Genomic DNA, 26922 nt, shown 5'->3' on the forward strand with positions numbered 1-26922 from the left:
GTTCATCTACTTTCATTTTTCCAAATATAACAGCTTTGTGGTTTTCTTCATATAGGTCACATACTTCGCTTGCTAGCTGTATTTTTAAACAGGCAGCTGCTTTTTCACTCCCCTCCCACCTCAACCGCAATGCCCTGTTGACATGTGAGGCATGCCCAGTTTCGCTCTTCGTGGCTGAATCCTCGCATTCCCCGTAAATATTTAACCCCAGGTTTTCCAGGACAAGTGCAGTTTCAAGCATCCTTTCCTTCATCCCAGAAAATATGATCACGATAACTAGAGTCCTTGGAAACTGCCTCTTTCAAATGTTCAGAGATAACTGGAATCAGCTGGGGTTTGAAAGTGTCAGCGTCAGTATGACAGATGATATTCCTGGTAATTGCTTGTGATCGGGGTGGGGTCACGATAAGGGTGGTGTGAGCTCCCTCTGCTGATATGATATAACGTTCTTCTTACTTCTCTGGGCTTCCATAAAGGTCCCCTGAACCCGCATGTGCCCCTGGAAGAGAAACAGAGAACCTGGAGATTGCTTTGGTCCAACTTTGTCAATTTCAGGTCAATTCCTAGAAGTTGAAACCAGATGGTTTCAGGCCCCCTTTCTCTGTTACCCGATCCCCCAGCACATGGACACTGAAGACGTGTGCTAGCTTGTAGTGGAGCTGGGGGTGCCTGCTCTGTAGACGGTCTGCAGTAACTCAAAGGGTTCGTTTTCCAGAGCAGAAAGTCCTGGCAGTGACAGGAGGTGGGAACAGTCTGTATCTGCTCCTGCAATGGGGAATGGGCACTAAAGCCAGGGCTGTGAAGCCTGATGGGGCCACAGGGGCAGCCTGGGGAGAGAAACCTGGAGTTGAGGGAGACTGGGGCTGGGAGGACTGACCGTGGATGAACAGATGGCTCATAAAGAGGCCTGCCAGTATTTCCAATCGGAATATCTAAGGAAGTAGCTTTAACACTTGTCTCACCAGGCTAGAGTGGGTCCTGTATTGCTTGTTAACCATTGTCCTTAAATAGGCAGATACTTGATGGGGGAAGGTGGCCTCTGGTCCTCACCAGGGGAAGAGCGTCTACCCAGGCAGGCCATCCCAGCCCGGGCAAGAGGCTGCCTTTTCATTAAGAGCTTCTCTCACAGCAGGGACTGGAGAGGAAACCACGAATCAGGAAAGCAGCCCAGTCCCTGGGCTGGGGCACACATGGTAGGGCAGGGATGGCAGGTGGGGAGGCTCTGGAAGCTCTGTGCGCCTGTGGGTGTGCCAGGCTCCTCACAAGCCCACCAAATGCTGACTCTGGGGAGCCATACTCATATGTTTGAGGGGATGGGACTTCCTGTGACTGTCAGCCTTGGCTGGGCTTGGCTCAGGATCTGGCTGTAAGAACTGAGCCTGTAGAACCAAGGTATTCAGTGTACTGGAGAGTTGGGGTGGAGGGTCTCATCAGGCAAAGATTGGATGGGCAGGGATGGCTCACAAAGGAGGCACCCAGCACATCCAAGGAAGTAAAATCTACACTTTTCCCACCAGGCTAGTGTGGGTCACAAACATCACTTGTTACCTTTATTTTTAAATTGATACTTTATGGGGGAAGAAGGTATCTCTGGTGGCCCTGCCCAATATAAAACGAATCCCAACCCAGCTAATTATTAGAATCACTCATAGGCTTTTAAAAATAGAGAATCTTGGTCTCATCTCCAGAAATTCTGATTCAGCAGGTCTGGGATGGGAGCCAGGAATTATTGTTCTAAAATTTTCCTAGATGATCTTTATCAGAATAGTAAACCCCGCTAATAAGGAATACCCTCTGTGTGCTGATTGCTTGCAGGAGTGTTTGGGGTCATTCCTGAGGGACTTGGTCCCCTGATAGGATGGCAGCCTCTTGGGGCATGGGTTTAGAATGTATGTAGTCATATGTTGTGGTCATACATTGTTGCTATGAGGCTGGCATAATGTGGGTGGTTATGATGGTGTTGGCCTTCTGGGGTTCAAGGAATGTTGATCTCCATGTTGATATCCTGGTGGGGAATGGGATGCAAAGTTCAGTATTGTGACATCACAACTCAGTGTTTCAATCACCTGCCTTTCATTTCTCTGAATGCAGCAAATGTGGAGGGGAGGTCCTGCTCCACACCTGACTCAGTGCTGCTCGACCCTAGGGCAGGGATGGGAATAATTCTCATGTGATCCTTGTCCTCCAGCACCTCATGATCTAGTGAGTGTGATAAGCACATTCTTTTATGTAAATCAATCTTTGAACCACTGCAATTTAGAGATGTGGCCACAAAGTGCTGCCAGGATGTAAGGAAGAAAAATTCATTCCAACTGGAAGATTCTCAGAAGATTTCTTCTGAGCATCATGGGCAAAATTTCAGCCCAGTCAAACCCAGGAATCTATCCAGAACCAAACTGCAAAAACAGCTTAGAACAAGGCCCAGACCAAAGGCCATATTCCTACACCTGAGAGTCCTGGGCCACGGTATCTGGGCATCACAGTCACCTGGGTGTACTGGGGGCTGGGAAAACTGACTAAACTTTAGGGGTCTTATCCTGCATTGTGACCTCTCCTTGAGGGTTGGGGCTGGGGAAGTGGGTATACCTGCTTTTCTCACTTTGGCTTTCAGTTTGGGGATCAGAGCAAACAGGTTCTTTTCCCTTTATAAAATTTCTGAATTTCTGTGTACACCAAGTGCATTCCCCACGCAGCAGCACAGACTGTGTCTTTTCCACGGTGCTCCGTGATGTCTGCTCAGAGAGCTATGGGAGAGACCCAGAGCCTCTCTAATCAGGGTCTGTTTCCACAGCTGCTGACTCAGGGGCTGGGGCCCGAAGCTCTCCCAATACCCTCCCCTATCTGTGAGCCTCTAGACGGACTTGCCGTCTCGCTTGGAAGCACATCCCCATCAAGCTCTCGGTGTTGCGGGTGTTCTCGGGGGAGACACTGCTCGCCTTTTGTAGGGACTGGACTTCAAGCAGAGCCTTGGGCTACCCTTCTTGGGGGAACAATGACCCTTCCTTCCTTCCTGGCAACAAAGGCAACCTTGGGGGTCTCCGGAGATGGGCTCGGTGACAGGACTACTCCCCTCAGCTACCTCATTAACTCTCATCTTACTCAGGGAAACAGGTCAAGCACGCGCCCCCACCTGCTCCGACCATGGTCTTGAAGGTAGCTCTCTCAGGCTAACTATATACCCGCCTGTATCACTGTGGATTCCCCTGGAAGAAGATCCGAGTGTACTTCCTTATGATCCAGGGACATCCACTAAGTGTGATTTTCTGGTTTGCAATGGCTGCTGGTCTGCAGTTAGGACTGGGCTTAGAGTGGCCAGGACCATGGATAGCTCTAGTCTCCCTGAGGGAAGATGCTCTGGAGAAGCTGGTGGGGCTCTCCAAGAGGGTCCCAGGAGCACCTTCTGAGCTGTTGGGAATGTAGATTATACCCTTTCTTGCATTCTCCTGAACTCATAGGAAGGCTTGGGTTCTGGGGCTAATCATGCCCACAGACTTCTCGCCAGCTCATACCTATGTCTGGCTGATGACATTAATGAAGAATAGGTGAAGAACTACTGAGGATCAAAGTGCAAACCTTTTGGTCTGGAGCCTTCCTGGTTGAGGAGTGGGCTATGCTGGGGAGAGGTGGGGAGACCCTGCTGTCACCCCCGCAGGCTGGTTGAGACTCAGAGGTACGCTGAGCAGAGGCCTTTGTGGAGATGTGGTCTCCAACAGGAGCACTGGGACATGCCCCTTGTTCCCAATTCAGCGAAAATTGATGTGTAGTATAATACCCGGGTGCCCAGGCTCAGGACTGCCCTCCTTGCCTTTCAGAAGCTTCATCGTAATGCATCTTCCCAACCAAGGTGTGATTTCAGAGTGGTTAGTTGAATTTTGCTACATGTGAAAGTAGAAAGTGAGGTACAGAAACTTCCCCCCCTCCACAACACCAGACAAATCCAAATTTGGGGGCCCAGGGGCTTGATCTGTCTACATATACTTTCCTAAGAGTTTATGGTCTTTTTTCTGGGTAAAAGCTGAGCCCGGGGAGTGCAGAGTGAGCTCCTTCCCAGGAGTACAGGGCAGGCGCCGTCCTCACACCTGGGATCACCAGGGACCAGAGCTGTCCTGCCTGCTGGTGATAGGAGATCCTCAGTCATCAGCTCAGGATGAGCCTCCAGCTCAGAGCCTGGCCTTGGCAGGGACCTCTGAGCGGGTCTAAAGGGGGTCTAAGCCCAGAGTAAGCTCTAGGAGTGGTTTGCGTGGGCATTCTCCCATAGGTGTGGCAAAAGTCAATCACGACACAGGATAGTTTCAGGCAGCAGGGAATTCCCACAGGTTGGCCTGGTGCTGATAAGCAGTCACTTTATACCAAGAACCTAGCCAGTCTCTAAGGGGTTACAGTCAAGGTCCAATCGCAGGACACAAGAATTTAGCTATTGTCAGAGCCCTCCCGGTGAGTTTTTGTTTAAGATTTTCTTCCAGAAGGGACTGGATTGTGAATGAGGAACTACTTGCCCAGGATAAAAGATGTTTTTGTGGAAGGAAAGTAAAAGGCCACGTGTGGGGATGACCATCCATCCATATTTGCCTGGGACCATCCCAGTTTACATCTTCCGTCCTAAGGCAATTATTGAGTGGTCCCATCTTTCGTTCTCAAAAGTGTCCCAGTTGGGGCATTATGTTCTGTGATCTCCCCAACAACGACCCGACAGACGCCATGCCAAGAAAGGCATGGAGCCTCAGCTGAGCGCCCTGGATGCCGAAGGTGGTCTCTGAGCCAAAGGTCCAAGAGGTGCAGAGATGGACTCTTTCCTCCTTCTCCCGTCATCTGTGCCCCCTCCCCTCTCTCACCCTTCCCAGGTGCCCTGGCCCTCTTTCAGACCTCTGGGTACTCTAAACTCTTTCCCACCTCAGTGCCTTCAACCTGAGGTTCACCGTGCTGGAATGCTCCTCAGGAAGCTGGATCCTTCTCATCACCACCGTCACCTCCTCAGAGAGGCTTTCTCTGACTACCCCATCCAGAAGAGCCATCCTTCACTTTCCCATTTCTCCATCCCTTGTCCTAAGTTTATGAGTCAACTTTTGCTATGGCATCAACCGTGCAAAAATCTCAACGAATTACAACAACAAATATTTATTTCTCACTTGCATCCCACGCGAATTTATTTCTCACCTGCATCCCATGCGGGCTGTAGGTCAGGTGCAGCTCCGCAGGGCTCAGGGGAACCCTACATAGCCTCTCACTCTGGAGGTGTCTGCTTGAACATCCCTATGTCATGCCCTCTCACCTTCCATGGGGCGAAGTCACCAGGCCAAAGTCGATGGAGTAGGCAAGAGGGCTCTGCCTATAAGGCAGCAAGGAAGGGCAGGGAATATACTCGAGCACAGTAAGCAATGCTTTTTTACTTGTTGATTGCCTGTGCCCTCACAACACTGTAAATTTCCTAAAACAATATATGTCTTATTCACTATTGTATCTACAGTACCAATCAGATAGCGAATACTTGGTAAGTACTGGTTTCCTGTTTTATTGTAGTTATTACTAACCATGTTAGTATCAGTTTTATTATAAAGACAAAGCCAAAACGGTAGGGATAAGAGAGGCTTTGGTTTGGAGGACACCTGGCCAGCCAGAGCCTCCTAACGTGGGGTTTCTACACCTCTCAGGCCAGTGGGGTAATGGTCAAGGTTGGCTTGGGTGCTGCCTCAGTGCTTTCTGGCTGCTATAGTAAAATGCCACAGACTGGGTAGCTTATAAACCACAAAAACGTATTGCTCACAGTTCTGGAAGCTGGAATTCTGAGACCAGGGTGCCCGGGTCCTCCCCCTGGCCCTCCTGCTGGTCTCAGTCTTCTCCTTATATCCTTCCATGATGGACAGGGACCAGGGATCTCTCTGGAGCCTCTTTTATAAAGCATTGACCCCATCCATTCATGAGAGCACCATCCTCACTATTGAAGTAGATCCCAAAGGCCTCGCTGGCTACTACCATCACCCATGGGCATTAGGATTTCAGTGTACGAATCTGGGCAGGGGGGACTCAAACATTCAGACCTCAGTGGGCTCTGAGCAGAATGATCCTGGCATACAGACTCTATGGCTGCAGCTAGCAAGCATAAATGGGGAGAGGGAGCCCACACCACTCTATGGAAAAGATGCTTAACAGAGTTTTCCAGATGGACAGGAGGAGAGAACACTCTAGAAAGAAAAAAATAGCCAGAGCAAGACCTAGCATTAGACTTGCACATTTGCAGGACTGCAGTGGTCCAATATGACTGGAATGTCATGGGCAGTGGGAGATAGGAAAATAAAGATAAAAGAGGTTGGCAAGGGCCTTTGGTCTTTGGGGTCTTTTTGTGCCCTTTAGAGAAGTTCAGGCTTTATCCTTAGTGCAACAGGGAGTCTTTCAAGAGTTCCAAGCAAAGATGAAACATCATGAGAATTTGTGATTTACAAAAATCCATTCTGGAGCCAACATGTAGGATGGATTCAAAAAGAATGAGATTTAAAGACAGAAAACCAGTTGGCTGTTGCAGTAGGAAGACCTTCCCTTAATAGGGTGTGACGAGGATGTGGCGAGTTCAAGAGACAGTGAAGGGAGAGAATCAGCAGAAGCTACTTACAGACTGGATTTGGAAGCAAGGGAAAGGAGTTGATATGTTTCCCTTAGGCAACTGGGCATTGTCATTCATGGTGATAGGGAATGAAGGAGGCTTAGGAAAACAGATAAAGAGATCAGTCCTGCACATGCATCCTAGGTGCTGGTGGGATCTGCAGTGGAGAAGCATGTCAGACAGTTACACACCAAGTCTGAACACGCAGGTGGGTCTGGGCTGCCAGTGTCGTTTAGGAGGCAAGAGCATGAGGAAGGTGCCATGGGGTGAGATGGTGCCAAGGGAAAACCCATAACTGGGCAGGCCTGAGTCACTCCCTGATGCCAGGGAATGTTCCAAATGCAAGATTCTAGGGAAACCAGGCTGGGGAAAGAAGACTAGGAGCTCAGTTTGGGCCATATTTAGTTTAATTTGCTCTGATAAAATCCAGACCCCTCTTCCTGGGTCTAAAAGACCCGTCATCCTCTCCAGCTCGTCTGGTGCTCCTAGCTCCGTGGTTCACCCAGCTCCTGCTCTGTTGGCCTCCCTTCTCTCCCGCACAGTCACCAAGTCTGTGCCCACCTCAGGGCCTTTGGACTTGCAATCGCCTCCACCTGGAGCAATCTTCCCTTAGGCCAGCTGACTCTGTATTGTCAGGCCATATCTCAGAGGATGCTTCCTCAGATGGGCCATCCCTGACCCCGCCTTGAAAGCAAGCTATCCCCCCTCCATCCACTTTTCCCCCCATTCCATCGTGTGTTCTTTCTTACCATTTAGAATGCAAACTTCATGAGGCTGAGGACTTGCCGATCTGTCTGGTTTGTAACCCACCCCCCCACCCCCACCATGTCTAAATTAGTCTTTGTCACACAGCAGATGCCCAGTGAATATGCCAGCTTGGTAAGGACATTCCAAGGTCATTCAAAGGGACTGTCGGAGCTGGAGTGGAAAGCCTGGGGTGGGTGTGATCGGAGACAGAGGGGAAGCATTTCAGGAACAAGAGAGGGCTCAGCTCTGTCAAAGGCCCTACTCACATAGTGCAGGGGGCCAGTGCTCATGCCAGCCTAGGAGGTGGGGATAGGAGAAAACAAAGAAATGCAAAAACTTCACGCAATTCATGGCTTTACATCAAATATGAACCGAAGGGGACATGGTCCATGCTCAGTAAATACGCGGGCAGCGTCATCCCTCTATGTCTGATGCTCCTTTTGGAATGTGTGCATATGAGTTTCTAAGGAGCTGACCAGGTGGCTCTAGGGGTAAAGTATCCACTTGCCAGTGCAGGTTCAGTCTCCGGGTCAGGAGGACCCCCTGGAGGAGGGCGTGGCAACTCACTCCAGTGTTCTTGCCTGGAGAATCCCATGGACAGAGGAGCCTGCTGGGCCACGGTTCATAGGGTCACAAAGAGTGAGACACGACTTAACTCGACACGCATACTCATGCATGCTCGTGTGAGTTTCTAGAAAGCATTCTCAGGATTCTTCTCAAGGAGAAAACCAAGCACTAACTTCATCTTGTTTGCAATAAGGATGAGCCCAGATGGGTAGCCAGTTTCAGCCTCATGTGTGAGACCTTGAAGACCTCACCCAGCTTCCTAGGGCCAAAGGAAGTTAATAACTTTCACCAGCTCCAGTGCCAGAGATGTTAAAATGACTCCGATGAAAACTACCGTACCTTGAGCTTCTGAGCAGAAGGAAGTGAAAGGAATTCACTAGTGGGTTTGTGAAGCCCCTGCCTCCCACTCAGCTCTAGCGTTCATCAGCAGGGATGCCTCAGTTTACTGGTCCAGAGATGCACAGTGAAGCAAGAACAATCTAATTGGGCCTCTACTGCTTGGGTGAGCTCTGCTGGAGAAAGTCGCCCAACCAGGCAAATTGGCACTGCTACACATTCACGGTCACTAGTCTCAATGAAGCCTGCACAGTGCCCAGCATCCATCTATGTTCCTCAAGTCAGTCTGTTCTATTCTTCCCCGTGGAAGCTCTGCCAAGTCTTCTCCACCCTCCTCCATCCTGGGATCAGCCCACCTCCTCACCTTACCCTGGAGAATGATCATCTTGTCTCCTGCCTGGCAGGCAGCATGCTCAAAATCCAAATTTCAAAAGACACCAAGCCTGCAGCTCATCACCATCCCATCCCCATCCTTCCTCTCATCTTCCCACGTCTTATACAGAGATGCTTGGTCCTCTCTACCATCAAAAACCAATGTGCCTGTAGCTTATACTTCCCATTTAGGCTTTAGATCAGGGATCTAGATCAGGGATTTAAGCGCCTTTAAACTAACAGTAAGACACAGTACGGAATACATTCACACGCACACACACACACACACACACACACACAGGACATAATTGAAACAGATTCACAAACAGTATTTACCTTTAACCGTGTAATGCACTCAGGTATTTTCCATTCTCTTCCTTTTGTTTTTTCCTTTTTTCTTTTATTTTAGCACCATGACCCACCATATCGCTTTCACAATGAGTCACTGTTTCAAAAATTTTGCTATTGATTCCCCCTCACCTCCTGCTTTCTCAGGAATCTATGCCTCTTGTAATCCATCCTCTTCTTTAAAAATATATATATATATATATATATATATTTCAGTTATTATTTATTTAACTGACCCAAGTCATAGTTGCAGTGTGTGAACCCTTTGGTTACAGCATGTGGGATCTAGTTCCCCAGCCAGGGATTGAACCTCAGTCCCCTGCGTTGGGAATGGGGAGCCTTAGCCACCCATCCTCTTTATTCCGTGTGGAAGAAGCCTCTCCCCTTCTGCCACATCCTTCCCATCAACATGTGAATTTCTTCAGGTCCCTCTTCTCTTACAGGTAAAGTTCTTTAACACCTCCAGACCCTTTGACGGGATGTCTTCCCTTGCTGTAGCCACTCTTCACTTCCCAGTCCCTTCTTACCGCATACATTCTGACCTCTGTGTCCACCACACCTGGGAACTGCTCTCACCCAGGTCGCTAATGAGCCTCCTGTTGCTAAAACTCAATGGGTTTTACACAGAGGCTCCACTCTATTCAGAACGGCTAGCCTTTCCCTCCTTCTGGAAACCACTCTTGTGTTTTCCCTCCTAGCTTCAACTGCTCTGTCCCCATCTGGCCTGCCCATAACTTTTCTCTGCTTTTGTCTTTATTAAGTTTATTCTCCCTTCTCTGCTTAATCTTGTTTGCTTATTCTCTTTGTCATGTTTTTAGTTTAAATGCTCATGTCACATATTTCTTTTTTATTTAATAATGAATAAGGCTATTAATTTTCCCTTAAATACAGCTTTGGCCTAGTATCGTTATCATTATTATAAGTAATCCGTATGGACAGACTTTGCGATGTTCCATGCTATCTGTTTTTTCTTTGCCAACTTGATAACCTTGTCCCTTAATTTCCTTAGCTTATAATTCTATTCTGAGCATTTATCTTTTCGTTGAATGTGTGAGTAGTTCTTCGTATGTTAGGACATCCCCGGTGACTCAGATAGTAAAGTGTCCGCCTCCAATGCGGGAGACTCAGGTTCGATCGGCGGGTCAAGAGGATCCCCTGGAGAAGGAAATGGCAACCCACTCCAGTGCTCTTGCCTGGAAAATTCCATGAATGGAGGAGCCTGGTAGGCTACAGTCCATGGAGTCACAAGGTGTTGGACACGACTGAGCGACTTCACTCACTCATATGTTAAACATAGTAAATATTTGATTATACTCACTTGCCAATATTTCCTTTTTTTATTTGTTTTATTTTATTAATTTATTTAAATTGGAGGCTAATTACTTTACAGTATTGTAGTGGTTTTTGCCATACATTGACATGAATTCGCCACATGTGTACATGTATTCCCCATCCTGAACCCCCCTCCCACCTCCCTCTCCATCCCATCCCTCAGGGTCATCCCAGTGCTCCGGCCCTGAGCGCTCTTCTCATGCATCAAACCTGGACTGGCAATCTGTTTCACATATGGCGATATACATGTTTCAGTGCTATTCTCTCAAATCATCCCACCCTTGCCTTCTCTCACAGAGTCCAGAAGTCTGTTCTTTACATCTGTGTCTATTTTGCTGTCTTGCATATAGGGTCATCGTCACCATCTTTCTAAATTCCATACATATGCATTAATATACTATATTGGTGTTTTTCTTTCTGGCTTACTTCACTCTGTATAATAGGTTCCAGTTTCATCCACCTCATTAGAACTAATTCAAATATATTCTTTTTAATGGCTGAGTAATATTCCATTGTGTATATGTCCCACAGCTTTCTTATCCATTCGACTGCTGATGGACGTCTAGGTTGCTTCCATGTCCTGGCTATTATAAACAGTGCTGTGATGAACATCGGGGTACACATGTCTCTTTCAATTCTGCTTTCCTCGGTGTGTATGCCCAGTAGTGGGATTGCTGGGTAATATGGCAGCTCGATTTCCAGTTTTTTAAGGAATCTCCACACTGTTCTCCATAGTAGCTGTACTAATTTGCATTCCCACCAACACTGTAAGAGGGTTCCCTTTTCTCCACACCCTCTCCAGCATTTATTGCTTGTAGACTTTTGGATAGCAGCCATTCTGACTGGCGTGAGATGGTACCTAATTGTGGTTTTGATTTCCATTTCTCTGATAATGAGTGACGTTGAGCATATTTTCGTGTGTTTGTTAGCCATCTGTGTGTCTTCTTTGGAGAAATGTCTGTTTAGTTCTTTGGCCCATTTTTTGATTGGGTCGTTTATTTTTCTGGAATTGAGCTGCAGGAGCTACTTGTATGTTTTTGAGGTTAATTCTTTGTCAGTTGCTTCGTTTGCTATAATTTTCTCCCATTCCGAAGGCTGTCTTTTCACCTTGTTTATAGTTTCCTTCATTGTGCAAAAGCTTGTAAGTTTAATTATATCCCATTTGTTTATTTTTGCTTTTATTTCCATTACTCTGGGAGGTGGGTCATAGAGGATCCTGCTGTGATTTATGTCGGAGAGTGTTTTGCCCGTTTTCCTCTAGGAGTTTTATAGTTTCTGGTCTTACATTTAGATCTTTAATCCATTTTGAGTTTATTTTTGTGTATGGTATTAGAAAAAAGTGTTCTAGTTTCATTCTTTTACAAGTGGTTGACCAGTTTTCCCAGCACCACTTGTTAAAGAGATTGTCATTTGGTCCTCACTGTTAAACTTCTGTGAGTCCGTGGACTGGCCCTCCAAACTGGTTTATCCATGGAATTCTCCAGGGAAGAATACTGGAGTGAGGTGCCATCTCCTTCTCTGAGGGGATCTTCCCAACCCAGGGATTGAACTCATGTCTCCTGTGTCTCCTGCCTTGGCAGGCAGATTCTTTACCACTGTATCACCTGGAAAGCCTGGTGATTTTTGAAATCCAAAAAGGTTTCATTTCTGTAAGTTAAAATACTATTTCCTAACTTTAGTATAATGTTAAGCAACTCCTGCCCCATGTCTGAGATTATGCAAATATTCCTTATATTTTCTTCTGGTATTTCTGTTGTATACTGAGTGAAATGTGGGTTTATTTTTTCAACAACTGGTTAGCCATTTGTCCAAGACTCCCTTATTGATCAAGCAACATTTACCCTGCTAATTTAAAAAGTCTCCTTTATCATATACTACATTTTTGGATGTCTGTGTCCATTTCTGAACTTTTTTTCTTTTTTTCTTGGTTCTTACTGATTTCTCTTTTGATAACAATACAGATGTTGTTATTGCAGCTTTATAGTATGTTTCAATATCTGAGTTGACAAACCTCCCTGCCACTGGAAAAAATAGGTAATATGGTTGAAAGCTTGGGCTCTAGAACCAGCTTTCCTGGGTTTACAGCCTAGCTACATCACTTACATGTCTTGTGACAGTGGGCAGGTTACTTGACCACCAGACTTGGCTTCTATGTCTCTAAAATGGGATAATATTAATGGGATAAAAAGTTAATGGGATAAAATGGGATAATAATAATATTCATCTCAGAGGGCCATTGTGAGGCTGGGTGGGTCAAGACATATGACGTCTTGGAATGCCAGCTACCACCTCATATGCTGTTTTTTCCTTGCCTCTCTCGAGGAGTGACTAGATCCTTTTACCTATTTATTCCAACAGGTCGATCACTCCAGAAAAAAAATTAATGTGGATCTTGCCTGGAATTGCTTTAAATTTTGCCTGGAATAATGTCGCATTTGTACAATGATTTGAAGACAATTTTTATCTTAACACGGCTTCCCTGGTGGCTCAGATGGTAGAGTCTGCCTGCAGTGCAGGAGACCTGGATTCGATCCCTGGGTTGGGAAGATCCTCTGGAGAAGGGAATGGCAACCCACTCCAGTATTCTTGCTTGGAGAATCCCATTGGCAGAGGAGCCTGGCAGGCTACAGCCCATGGACTCACAAAGAGTCGGGCACTACTGAGCGACTAACACTTTATCTTAACAATATGAACGCGTCACCCAGAAAAAAAGTTTGTCTCATTTGTTAGTTTTCTTGTCTGCCTATCAATAAAGGCTTGTTGATTATAGCTCATGTTTGTTTAGCGTTTTAGGGCTGAATTTGGTTTGATAGCACTTTACATATAGGATTATGTTTCCACTGTGGATGTATCGATGTGTGAGTAGGTGAGTGTGAACATGTATATCACATACTAGCTTATGGGAATATTTGTATCAAGATTAATTAAATAGCGTGGCTACTACAGCTTGGTTAACATTTAAAAGTTCTGGGCCTAAGACTACCTACTCCCTAAATATTTTTCGGTCTCCTCAATTTAAGATTTCCTTGGAAATTCTGCGTTTTGTGAATATTTCCATTTTATTAGTATGTTGTACATACTATTCTTTTATAATTGGCATATCTCCTTAATTTTATTATGCAGTCTCTATGTATATATATCTTCTCTCTTTATTTCTTGAGGACCCCAGTGAGAAGTTTTTCTTTTACTGGTCTCTTCGGTTAACTTTTCTCTGCTTTTATCTTTATTAAGTTTATTGTCCCTTCTGTCCTTAATCTTGTTTGGTTATTCTCTTTGTCATGTTTTTAGTTTGAGCTCTCGTTTCACTTGTTTCTTTTTTATTTAGTAATGAATAAGGCTATTAATTTTCCCTTAAATGCAGCTTTGGCCTAGTACCATTATCATTATTATAAGTAATCTGTATTGATTGATAGCCTTTGTTTCCTTTTTGAACTCAAGAACTTACTTAGGAAAGGATTTCATACATTTTCAGCTGACTAGGAGTTTTTCTTTAGTCTTTTATTATTGATTTCTAGTTTATTTGCACTGTGAGTAGAAATGGGTCCTGGCAGTTTTTGCTTTGTAGAGGCATTTACAGAGAGTTCTTTGTAGCCCCATATAGAGGCCATTTCTGTAGTATTCCTTGGGCACTTGTGAGGAAGGTTCTGTTCCTTGTTTGTAGGTCACAAAGTTTCATATAACATACCCACTCATAGAATTCTAGAGATCTTTTTTATCTTTATTTACTTTTGCCATCAGGTTAGTATTTTTTATCCAACTCTTATGTTTTCTAAAATGGTTTATTTTGTCTGTTTCAGTGCTTTGGGCCAAATGTATCATAGCTGTCACATCTTCATTTTGGAATGTGCACATCACCCATTTTTTAAATGTTACCTTTGGATTTTGGCTTTTGTCTTGCCTCACTGGGTCTCTAGTAATTGAATTTTCATTTTAAAAGCACTGAAACTAGCAGTGTCGACACAGAAAGAAAAGAGAGTAAAAGAGCATTTTTCAACAAAAATTCTATTTCTTACTCAAGGTCCTATTAAATAATAATCCAATATTAAGCATAGACATGATGCATCTACTTGGTAATGAGTTTCCCACCTTCATTATTTTTCGAAAGTCCAAACCTTTTAAAGGCTTATTCAAGGTCCAGATCCTTGAGCACAACCTGGTAACTGCTTCCAAAGGGAGAAGGCACTTCACGTCCCTCCTTTACCTGGGTGATTGACAGTGATGAGATCCAATCACCCAACACTTTTTTAATCCTCATTTGGGACACTGAGAAGAAAATTCTCCAAGAGAAACCTTCTGATGTAGCCTGTAAACCTAATTTTCCAGAGTGAGGGAGATTAGACGTTTGTTGAATTCTGCGCACTCCTTTTGCCTGCCTTTATTGCAACAAGTCTGAATTATCCCTTGGGATAGAAGGCTGAGCTTTACAGGACCAAGTTTCTGTTCTATTTGTCACCTCTGTTTGTCAGTTTACCGCCTCTGTCTCTCTAGGTGTGAAAGGAAATGTTTGGATAGCTGTTCAGGGGTCTCTTGGCCTGAAAAAAACGGGGGGGATCATTAAGAGCCTGTTATGATATGATAACACCCAAGGGTCTAATACTAGTATTAAAACTAATTTTTTATAGTTTGCATTTTCCTTCACCAGTAGTTCTCAAACCCCGGCTGCACCTTAGGATTACCCAGGGAGCTTTGAGCACCTGTGTTGCACTGGGCGCCCATCACCAAATAAACAGGATCCCTTGGGGCCTGAGCTCTGGTGGACTGAAACACTCTTCTAATCTGAAATCTGAGCTATCTTGGCCCTTTTCCTTATTTTTGACTGTTCTGAGTCTCTTTAAAGTGTATCTTTCCCCAAAATGAGGGTTATATTTTTCTAAGATAGATTAACCTGTATACATTTATTATCATAAATGATGTTTTGCCTCTTCCCCCCCTTTTTAGCATCTTATTTTACATTTCTCCTCTTTATGATTCCTTGTTGTTTCCTTTGAATTCCATTTTTTTGCTAAATTGACTGCTTTGCTTTTTCCCCTTTGGCAATTTTGAAGATAAGCTACTTTATAGTCTATTACTAATTACACTTAACATCTTTAAAGACACGCTCTAACCTATATTTCTCTAATTAACCACAGAAACCATATAACAGAACTTCTTGCAAAATGAGAAAATTAGCATATCTCCTTGCTTCAAACTTTATACTTTACATCAGAATAATCTGCATTACTTTACCCTGGGGTTTGGGCAGGAAAAATATCTTTTATGTTCTTTTCCAACAAATATTTGTTACACTTGCATTCTGTTTTCTATGTTTTTAGTAATTATTTAGATTATTTACTATATGCTTTATTTGCTTATTGCCATTTTTTTTCATTTTTTATTAACCATAACGTTCCCATACTTGAGTTCTGCATTTTGATTCATCTCTTGATTGCATAGAAAACATCTTCAAGTGTTTTTTTTTTTAATAGTATATGGATAATATATTTTTTCGAGGTCTTTGATACTGGAAGCAGTTTCTGTTGTCTTTGCTGTTTAACAATTTGGCTTGGTTATACCCTTTTCTATTCTAAATTATTCAGGAACAGATCTGCACTGCGTCTAACAGAAATGTGTTGAGGATCACGGCATAGTGTTTTTCCCTTGTTTCCAGAGCTGACACAGGTGTCCGCTTTACAGACTTTGGTCAGTTCTTTTGGTTGGGACTTGGAACAGGATCGGGATATGAGGCATATATACTCACGTCACCATCTTTTCAGAGGGTTTAGTTGCTCAGTCATGTCTGACTCTTTTGCGACTCCATGGACTTGTAGCCCACCAGGCTCCTCCATCAATGGAACTTCCCAGGCAAGAATACTGAAGTGGGTTGCCATTTTCTTCTCCAGGGGATTTTCCCAATGCAGGGATCAAACCTGCATCTCCTGCTTAGCAGGTGGATTCTTTACCACTGAGCCACCCTGGAAATCCATTTTTAGATGATATCAACCTTTAAATACTCATTGATTCATTCAGCAAATATTGATTGAGCACAGATAATGTACCAGGCATTGTGGCAGCCCTGGGGATTCAGAGGAATCAAACAGACAAGATTTCTGCACTCATGGAGTACATATGTGTGTGTTGGGGAGAGGGAAGGACAAAACATCAAGAAACTAGTGAACAAGATCATTTTGAAGAGTGATAGGATAAGCTACCATATAGAGCTGCTAAAAGTGGTGCTCCTGGAGATTTACCACTTGGCAACTCTGGATAAAGGGTATAAGGAAAGTATGTGGTGGCGTGATGGAGTGGGGATGGGGACTCAGCAGGCATTAATTAAATTCTCTGCGGCAAATGCATGTGTGCTCATGCTTTCAGTGCCTCTGAAACTGTAGAGCTTTTTTTTGCTTTTGGTCTACCTTGATGTTGTTCTTCTAGTAGGCAAGCCGTGTGGTTTTTACCCTCTCTCTGTCTTCAGGTAGTGGGCTCCGTTGGTTTCATATTCCTCAGTATGTGTATTATGCTCCCAGCTGGACTGCCACAAAGCTATGGGTGGGATAGCTGTGTTGGGGGACGTCTGTGTCCAGCCTAGAGCTTCTAGTTCAGGGCTGATATAATGCTTGGGGTCAACAGATCTTTAGCAGATTCTAAGAATACCCTCAAGGACTCCTCTGTGAGACTTGTGAGCAATACTGTTCTCATACTGGGAGGCGGTGTTGCTGGGGGGCTAAGGGCTTGGCCCCTGGAGTCAGGGGGATTTGAACTAGCAAGGATCTGCATGGATTGGAACTTGCTGCCACCATCTACTCGCTGTGTGAGCCTGGCAAGTTACCTAATCTCTGTGAGCTGCCGTGTCTTTTATCTTTAAGTGAGGTTATGGCCTTCTCTCCCCTTGGCTCAAACTTTCCATACCTATAAATACAGAGATTACAGGGATGAGACTGAATGTGTCCTAGGGACCAGTTTCACTTTGCTAAATTTGATGGGAGGGCTTTGAGTAGCAGGTTGGAAAAGTAACACCCAGTGCAGAAAAGGGAAAGGTAGGTAGCCAGGGAAAGGAAGGAGAAACTCAACAGAAGGAATCGCCAGTTCCTTTGTTTTGTGTTCTTTTTCATTTTGCAAACATGATTTTAATATTATTTTTCACTTTTGCTTCATTATAATTAATAAGTCAAATATCATACTTTAATTTCAATATTATTAATATCCAACATCACTGTAAAAATCATAAAGGCATTTAAATTTTTGTCCATATTAGTTTTTACCTTCTTTACACTTTATATATTTAAAAATGTTTCAATGACCGTATATCATTTTTGTAATCAGAAATATCAAATATTGCTTTCACATTGAAAAATATCACCCCCAAACCTTTCATCCTAATACAGTTTTTATTTGGGGGCTCATGTCCAGTCTTTACCCATATATATGTAAATATTTATTAGCTATAATCCAAAGTGTGCATATAATTTTACAATGTACTGTTTGACTTTAAAATGCTTAACATTGTTCCTTCTACAGGATCATATTTATCACTTTAATGATTGCATTCAAACCGCACCACATTATAGGCTATAATTTACCTCACAGTATTGGGCTGACATGTAGGTTGCTCACATTTTTTCCTCTATGATAAAATTATGTCACTGTAAACATCTTTGTCCATGTGGCTCCTTTTCTTTTGAATTAAGTCCTGGAGATTATGGAGTCAGACTATTTGAATAGTTTTGTGGCTGTTGATAAGAGCTCATTCTCTCCCTTCCAGAAGAACTATATCAACCTTACTGTGCAGCTGGCAAGAAATACTTATGAGTTTCCATGAAGCCTCAGCAATATGAGTTGTTCATTTTTCCCCCTAGGGAAATGGACTGCGTTTTCACATTAATTCTGTTTTCTCTCATATGAATCCTCTGAGCATATTCTTTGCTCATCTTGGTGATGTTCTTGCATAAGTTACAAAAGCTCTAATTCGGTATTGAGAGTTGCTCTTTGGCATATTTGTTGCAACATTTTTTTCATGCTATTATTTTCCTTTTTAATATTGGTTTAGTGTTTATGTTTCCATTTATGACACTTTCTTTTGCCTCAGGCTTACTCTTAGAGTCTGTTAGTTACGGGCATGACAAGGGTTTAAAATCAAGATTTTTTAGAAGAGTCGATCCTTGGAAAGTAGGTGGGGCTTCAGGATAAGGCGCTGTTCCCTCTCTCTGCCAGTTTCCTCCAAAGCTCTGGTCTCTGAAAGATGGCACCTACTGGGCACCTCCTTAGCATAGTTTTGTAGCTTCCCAGTTGCCAGAATCCCCAGGGCACAATCATTTCCCCACCGAGAATGTTTAAAGGACAGAAATGGAGTGGCACTATCTCTACCCTGGCTACCACTCAGGGGATCACCACCAGCTAAGAGGAACCAGGCACTGGGACTCCACTTCAGCTTAAATGGTGGTTTTTCCCCAACACGAGGGACTGAGAGCAGGCAGACACACTCCTGGGATGGGCTCACCGCAAGGGCAGGAAGGCCAGGAGGAGAGCAACTCCGCCGTGACCACAGTGTGCCAGAGGGACCCTTCCCAGCACCGCACGCAGCATGGAACCCAGCACGTCTGCTGCCTAGAGCTCAGAGCCCAGCCAGTCCAGCCCAACCCTCCAGTCACCTTTTCTCTCTATTGCTTTTAGACTAAGGACATCCCCCCTGCCTGCCCTCAGTGGCCCGGGCACAGCGCCAGGGATGCTCACTGACCTCCACGGCTCTTCTCTTGCAGTTTCCTGCTTCTTCAACTTCACCAGCCCCTCTGGGGTCGTCCTGTCGCCCAACTACCCGGAGGACTACGGCAACCACCTCCACTGTGTCTGGCTCATCCTCGCCCGGCCCGAGAGCCGCATCCACTTGGCCTTCAATGACATCGACGTAGAGCCTCAGTTTGACTTCCTGGTCATCAAGGATGGGGCCACAGCTGAGGCCCCTGTCCTGGGCACCTTCTCAGGAAACCAGCTCCCCTCCTCCATTACCAGCAGTGGCCACGTGGCCCGTCTCGAGTTCCAGACTGACCACTCCACAGGGAAGAGAGGCTTCAACATCACCTTCACCAGTGAGTCTGCCCTGTGGCCCCCACTGACCATCCCTCTGAGGATGTCCAGTGCAGGGCATAGGCCAGTGGTGATGTGGGTGGACCAGTTCCAAGGACTGCAAAGCCAGGCATGGGGCTCCAGAATGACAGGAAAAACAGAAAGCACTCTTTTGTGGCTTCACTCACTTTTGAGCCTTTATTTCTAATAGATGTGCCATGTAACGTGAAAGGAGCCTGGGGCTCCATTTCTCCTCCCCACCCTCCCCCTCCTAGAAGGCCCAGCTAGAATCAGGAAGGGCCCCGCCGTCCTCCCCTGGTTACTGACGCCTCTCTGCTGTCCTCCTCCAAGTCCTTGACGCCTTCTCGCTGCCAACTTCACATATTCCCCATGAGGCCACTCACACTTTGCTTTGCCAATTCCTATCCCCACCGTCAAATCAGAAACAAGGGCCTGGAACAGTGTTTCTGTTTGGCTCTGAGACTCATTCGAGCCCACTTTGGGGGCATTTCCTCCCGGACCCAGTCCCAAAGTTGTCACCTCTGGTTTTAACCCTGGGCCCCTTCTCTAGAAGCAGATTGAAGCAGTGATTCTTGTCGTTTCTGTGTCTCAGAGGGTTAGGGGTGAAGGCAGAAGTTTGGACGCTGGAAACAGCAAGCTGCCAGAGGTAGCAAGAGGCAATGAGCAGGGTAGAATCAGCTCCAGACCCGATGAACTTGGCCAATGGAAAATTGTCAGATGGGGGCTGAAGCTGGGTCCCCCTGAGCAATTAACCAGATCCTTTCCCAGAGGTTGCTTATGAAATGCAAGTCCCCAAGTCAAGCCCTGCCCCGGGTGCACAGCACACCCAGAGCTGGTCCCTTTGGCACTTCCTAATAGAACTTATCTCCACCCAGCCCTACTTGGCATAGAGGTCTTGCTTCCTTGTCCCACCTGTCCCCAGAGTCTAGCTGAGCTGAAGACCATAGGTGCCAGGTGGGGGTCTTTGGAGACCCCAGATTCCAAGGGACCACTGAAGCTAGAGTGCGTCTCTGGTGTTTCCCTCAACACCTTCTTCGGGACACTGGACTGGATTAGAGACCATCCATCTTCTCAGGGGCACCTCTCCCAGGGCACTCTTCTTCCCATCACCTGTGAGCAGGAGGAAACACAGCCCAGTCCTATCTTCCCCAGTCTTCACAGTCTAGCGCTGCAGCACTGGCTTCAGACAATCTGTCATCCCCACTTTCCCATGAGATCATGAGCTCTGGAAAGATAGGGATATGTATTACTTATCTGTCTCTCCCTTCTGCCCAGCATGGGGTCTGGTAGGTCATGAGGATCAGTAAATGCTTATTGAGTGGAAAGATTCATGAACGGCTAAATGATCTTTCCTCCCCTTGGTGGGAGTGGGAAGATGAGTAAGAGCTGTCCCAGGGAAGCCTACTTATCCAGGATGGGGAGGACCAAGGACCCTACAGGCTCAAAGCAGTATGGGTACACTGATGGAGGACCTGGGCGGCGGGGGGAGGGGAAGAATCTCATAGTCTCCAAGGAAAACCAAATCCTAGTAGGTCCCCACTTTCCAGGAGAGAAGCAAATCCTGAGTTCTTGGGAGAAAGAGGCAGAAAATAGCAAACCTAACCTGAGGATCAAACTCTTACCCTGCACTCCTCTCTAATATTCCTCCACCATGTAAAAGTGATACATATCCAATATGCAACAGTCAGAAACAGGCCAGTTCAAGGAAGAAGTGCTGACCACCACCTCAGATCCCCCTCACCCAGAGATGAACACTGTTACAAACATCAGATAACTTTTTGTGCATTTACACAGACAGAGCTGGATTGTTGTTTTTCAGCCGCTGAGCCGTGTCTGACTCTTTATGACCCCATGGACTTCCCTCTCTTTCACTGTTTCCCAGAGTTTGCTCAAACTCATGTCCATTGAGTCGGTGATGCCACCCAACCGTCTCACCCTGTTGTCCCCTTCTCCTCCTATCCTCAGGCTTTTGCAGCATGAGGGCATTTTTCCAGTGAGTCAGCTCTTCACATCAGGTGGCCAAAGTATTGGAGTTTCAGCTTCAACATCAGTCCTTTCAATGAATATTAAGGGTTGGTTTTGTTTAGGATGGACTGGTTTGATTTTCTTACTGTCCGAGGGACGAAATCTGGGCCCCATTCCAGCCCTGCTGAGTCAGAATGTCTAAGGAAGGAGGCCCTAGAATCTACATTTTTCACAGGCTTCTGAGATGATTCTGTTGCAGCTAATGCAACCATGGTCGTGAGCAAGTGTTCATGAACTAGTGGTCTCCCCCGCAGCGTGTGCGTCTCCTTGGCCACGTCCCAACAACGATCATCTGGGCAGAGTTGGAATGTGCCCAGTGTCAGGAAGCTCCCCACCCCCAGACAGCACTCTCCACAGCTGGAGAGCTCTCAGGCTTCCCTTCACGCTAACATGAAATCCTTGTCCCTGTAACAAGGCTCAGAGATCCCGCTTCCACCCCCAGAGCTCCTTAGAGTAAACTGACCCTTGTTCCACGTGGAGTGTTTTGAACGCTAATGACAGTAACTGCTGTTTACTGAGTACCTACTCTGTGAGCAATCCTGCAGGCATCACACCCAGCCCCACGGCATCAGCTTCCTAGGTTAAGATCCATCCCCTTTCACCTGCCAGGAAGCTGAGATTGAAATAGGACGCAGGCAAAACTGGGCAGTACTTAAATCTTTGACGTAGAGCATTTGCTCCGAGACATTGGAGATAGCTCCATATCCCTGTGCAGTGTGAACACATGTGTATGTGTGTGACTGATAGGGTTCTGAGTAGACAAATGCCTGGACTATGGGCCCCATGCACCACTTTTCTCCCCAGCCCTTTTTTCTAAATGTCAGGGCAAGCTCATGGTCATAGTTCCTGATAAGCAAAGTTTGGGAGACAAGTCTAGGCTTACTTAAATTGCACTTCAGAGGGAAGGGGAACTGCATCGGGGCTCAGCAGGGATCTCATGGTCATCTCCATGTCAGATGCTCCTGCAGCCCAGCCTCTGTAGGAAGGATTGCCAGGTCTGCCTCCAGCTAGATGATCTGACAGCTTCCGTGGCTGCTCCTGTTTCTGACTGTGCAGGTGTTTCAGTCACTAGGGAATCTCAGAGGGCTCCACACTGAGTTCTTTAAAACGGCCCATGCCCAGGCAGCTGTGGAGCCTGGTCTTCACTGGAGAGGCCCTGTCCTTAAAACAGCCAGGATGCAAATAGGGTGTAGCCTCAGACTTGACTGTGAGAACTGGGCACCCCTGATGGAGGAAGGTGGGGAACAGGAAGAAAGAAGGGAACCCAGATTTAAAGAGGACTCACCACCTGTCACATGCTGCACCCAGCATTTTCCACTTGCGAATGCAAACCAACTTTCACGTTCCTGCTATCTCAGAATGACCCGACCAGTGCAGGATGATCTCTATTTTATAGGTCAGGAAACAGAGGCTCAGAAAGATGATATCAGTTGCCCAGAACCATGTAACTAATAAGAGGCAGAACTTGATTAACCCCACAAGCATTCTCTTTCCTCTCCACCCGCCAACTGTATGATCAACCACGTGGGTGGAGTGAGAGGCAGCCTGAGGCAAGAAAGTGAAGGGAATGGCTTCAGACAGCGTTGACCCCAGGGCACGTGCTTTATGGTACTCGATGTCTATTACTGTCACAGGATTTAGAGTCCAGCTCACCTGCAACGTAAGTGACCCCCTAACTATCTGAAGTTAGGGACACATAGAATGGGTTCAACATTGAGGACACAGATCAACTCCTTTACCATGTTGAGCCTCAGTTTCTTCATCAGTAAAGTGGGGTAATAATACCTATTTCACGGAATCGATATTTGATATTGATGAACTGACAGGACAAACAGCCCGCTGCCTGACCTATAAGTGTGCTTTAGAATGAAGTTGGACTAGGTGCTCAGGAAGGAAGGATATCAAGTTCAACAAGACCTGATTTACGCCCAGTGTGGTCTAGGCAGACAGCTCTCCCCCCAGCATGCCAGTCTCTTGGGGAAGCAGGGCAAGTCTAGGGTTGACCTCCATAATGAAGCTTCTTTTGGTTGGGAGTCCATCTGCACACCAGCTCTGTCTAATCACATCCTTGACCTTCCTCCGCACAGCCTTCCGACACAATGAGTGCCCCGATCCTGGCGTCCCAGTGAATGGCAAGCGGTTCGGTGACAGCCTCCAGCTGGGCAGCTCCATCTCTTTCCTCTGCGACGAAGGCTTCCTCGGGACGCAGGGCTCGGAGACCATCACCTGTGTCCTGAAGGAGGGCAGTGTGGTCTGGAACAGCGCGGTGCTACGGTGCGAAGGTGCGTGCCTGTGGGCGGGAGGGGGGGAGGGGGCGGAGCTGGAGCTGGAGACGCTGAGGTGGGGGGGTCCTCCTCTCCCGGGACTGGGGACCAACCTCTCACCCTCACCCTGGATTGGCCGAGTCTTTCTAGAACAACACTGCACCGAACATTGAGTTATAACCAGAGATTAAACTGGAGAAACGCTGGATCTAGACTGTCAGGCATCAAAAAACACCTCTTCTTTCAACTGGGAATGCTCTCAATACCACAGTGGTTAGGAGCCCTGCTCGCAGCTCCCGCCCAGGGAGCGCCACCAGCCTGAAGCAGCCTGGCAGTGCTGTGAGTCTGCGTGTCTTTCAGAATGCCTGCCACTCTTTCCGTCTCCACACGCTAGTTTCCCTCAATTCCCTAGGACGTCTCCCAGGCTTGGCCTTGGTGCCCCTGTTAAACACCGCCTTGATATCTTTGTAGTCAATCTCCAAGAGGCTAGGGGCAGGCCAGCCAGGAAAAAAAAGAAAAGAAAACACAGCTCGAAGCAGGCACAGGATTGTGGTGGTGTCTCCTCAGTCCTGCCTTGCCACACAGACAGGTTTTGACTCAATTTCCGAGACCAGCCATCTGGTCTACCCAGCTTCAGTCATGGAACACATGAATAAAGCTTCTTGACTTGTGCACCAAGCACAATACCTGGCACAGAACAGGCCCTTGATAAATACTTGTGAACAACGGATGAAAAGTGTGTCTCCCACAGAGTCCTTGAAGGCGGTGATGGTGGCCAAGGAGGAGGCAAGGGCTGTGGCCCCTTCCTTCTGGGAGCCAGAAAGCTTCCTCCTCTCATCTCACATGATGGACAGAGGGTGAGACCTAAGGGACCTCTCCATACCCAGTCCCCAGACCCAACTCTGAGCACCCCAGCCAGCAAGAGGGAAGGTCGGCAGCCCAAAGAATGGGGCGTGCCTTAAAGGGAGCATAGCCCCAGAGCTGACAGGCGGGGGGCAGGGAGATGCCCAAGAGCACAGAGCCTACGGCAGAGGGTCTGGCATCAAGGTGGGGCCTTCAGGTCAGAAGGACCTGCGCTGGAACCATGGCAAGCTGCCTTTTCCCTCTGAATCTCTGTTGTTTATTTTCAGCTGGAAGAAAAAGTGGGGAGATAATAAGATGCGCATGTAAAGTGTAGTTCCCAGCATAGGCTGAGCTCCTAGTGTAAGTGTTGGCCATGCTCCTGCTGGCTGGTAAGCTCCCTGAGGTTAGGGAACCTTCCTCGGCCTTGTATCCCCACAGCTGGCTTATTATGGTCTGACATCCGCTAGGTGCTCAGTCAACACTGGCTGATGAATCACTGACTGAATGAATGACCTTTTAACTAGGCTAGAGCCTCCCTAATGGCCTCCAGAGCCCTGACTCTCATCAGACTGCCTTGTATCTTCTCCCTGAAACTTACCCACTGAGTCACCCCGGGGGGTAAGTGACTTGACTTCTCCGTGCCTCAATTGCTCCATCTGTAAAGTGCAGTTAAGAAGGGGAGCCCCCTCCCAGGGTGGTCATGAGCAGAAAGGCAGTGCTCCGTCAGTGTTGGCAGCGAGCATGATTTTCACCTGATATTAACCATTTCTTCACCAGGCCCAGCAGAATAGCAGTCCACTTTGGGGAGCATGTGGTGGGTTCCTCCTTCCACGTGCCTGTCCTGCTCATGACGCAGACAGGTGCCGTCCTGCCCTCACAGCCCCCCATCCCCGTCCACAACGCCCCCTCTGCCATTTTACCCAGTGAGTGAGCTCTTTTGGAAACAGCGTAAGCTTTGGTGTCAGAGAAGCATGAAACTCCTGTCTTCGCCCCCGCCCAGCTGTGGACCTGATGGGTTGGGTAACTCCCTCCCTGGCAGCAGGGGGATAAACACAAGTGTCTGATGATGGTCTTTGGGAACAAGACAGAGTCCAGGGTCTGGGGGCTTATTGGTCTGGGGTCTTGCCTTCCCTTTAGGCTAGGCCCCTCATTCTCCATTGTGCTCCTCAACCTCCTCTCTTGAATTTTCCTCCGGTCCGTCTCACCCAGGACATCTTCCCTGCTGTCTCCTGTTCACCTGGTCTCTCTTCTCTCCGGGTTCCCTTGTTCCTCTTAAACCAGCAGCAGAGAACTCTATCAGACACTGGGCCTCACCATGGCTACATTTTCTTTACCGGTTCCCTGGGGCTTGGTCCTCTTCCCCCACCAAGACTGTGGGAGTTCTGGGGCAGAAGCCCAGACTGCAGTACCCCTGAGCCTGTGGGGCCTCAGTCCCAGCGGGGCTGACACCCCTGAGAGGCAGCCTTCTCTCCACCGCTCACTCGCCTGAATCAGCTGCTCCTAGACCACAGTTCTGCCGGAGCAGTGAGCTACTCCAGACCCCGGGTGAATGCCCAAGAGAACTCGGCCTTCATTCGTGGACCTTGAAGCGGATTACTGTTTCACAGGCAGAGTCTTAATTTTGAAATTACAGTTGTCTTGTTCATTCTGTCCCTGGGGAGGGAAACGCTTAGGGTTGGGGACAGTGGGCAACCAGAAATAAGGGGCAGTCTGGTGGAAAGAGGCTGACTTGGCACCAGGGAGAGTCTGCTCCGTCTTCCTAGAATTATGGGCATTTGATGCCACCATGGTTTTCGGGGACCTGGGGAGCAGCAGATCAGAGGGCCAGGGTGAGAGCCGGACACCACCTAGGTTGGCCAAGTCTGGACTTGAAACCGTGGAGCACACCGGGTACGAAGCCCCTGGAATCTGGCCCTCCTTGGCACTTTTCCTTCCTGTGCTGAGTCTTGGAAGAACCCTGCTTTGTAACCAGCATCTTTGTCTTTCCGTTTTTTCTAGTTTTGTTTTTGATTAAGTATCCCCACCTTGTGGACAATTAAACGTGGAAGCTAATGGTCTTTTTAAAAGTCTTTTAATATATGCTGAGAGCCTCTTAGCTTTTGAGAGGCTGTAATAGGACAAGGGAGAAAATGGCGTCTTCTCCTAAATTTAGAAAGAAGGATGATAATCTGGCTGATATAAAGCAGAAGTCAGTCGGCAAACTTTTTCTTAAAGGGCCAGCTAGGAAGTGTTTTCAGCTTTGAGGGCCCTAAGGTCTCAGCTCAACTCTGCCATCATTATGGGAAAGCAGCTTTGACAAAACAGAAATGAAGGGGTCGGCTTTGGTCCCTGGGCTGTAATTTGCTGACCCTTGATCTACAGAACAGAGGACATAAGGGATCCGTGTGTTTAAAATCAGAAATTTCCTAGGAAAGACTTCCAAGTAGTGAAGCAGCC

The 26922-nt window shown here is 46.9% G+C and overlaps 1 protein-coding gene across 1 annotated transcript in view; it reads left to right on the forward strand.

Annotated features, from left to right (window-relative positions):
• The window catches only part of CSMD2 (CUB and Sushi multiple domains 2), a 678376-nt gene that overhangs the window by 420855 nt on the left and 230599 nt on the right, over positions 1-26922 (forward strand). The window contains exons 14-15 of the mRNA XM_052636874.1: positions 19030-19356; positions 23467-23661. Of these exons, the coding sequence (XP_052492834.1) occupies positions 19030-19356; positions 23467-23661 (522 nt within the window). The remainder of the gene's footprint in view (positions 1-19029; positions 19357-23466; positions 23662-26922) is intronic.

Source organism: Budorcas taxicolor, chromosome 3 (genome assembly GCF_023091745.1).
Source record: "Budorcas taxicolor isolate Tak-1 chromosome 3, Takin1.1, whole genome shotgun sequence".
Taxonomy (NCBI): Eukaryota; Metazoa; Chordata; class Mammalia; order Artiodactyla; family Bovidae; genus Budorcas; species Budorcas taxicolor.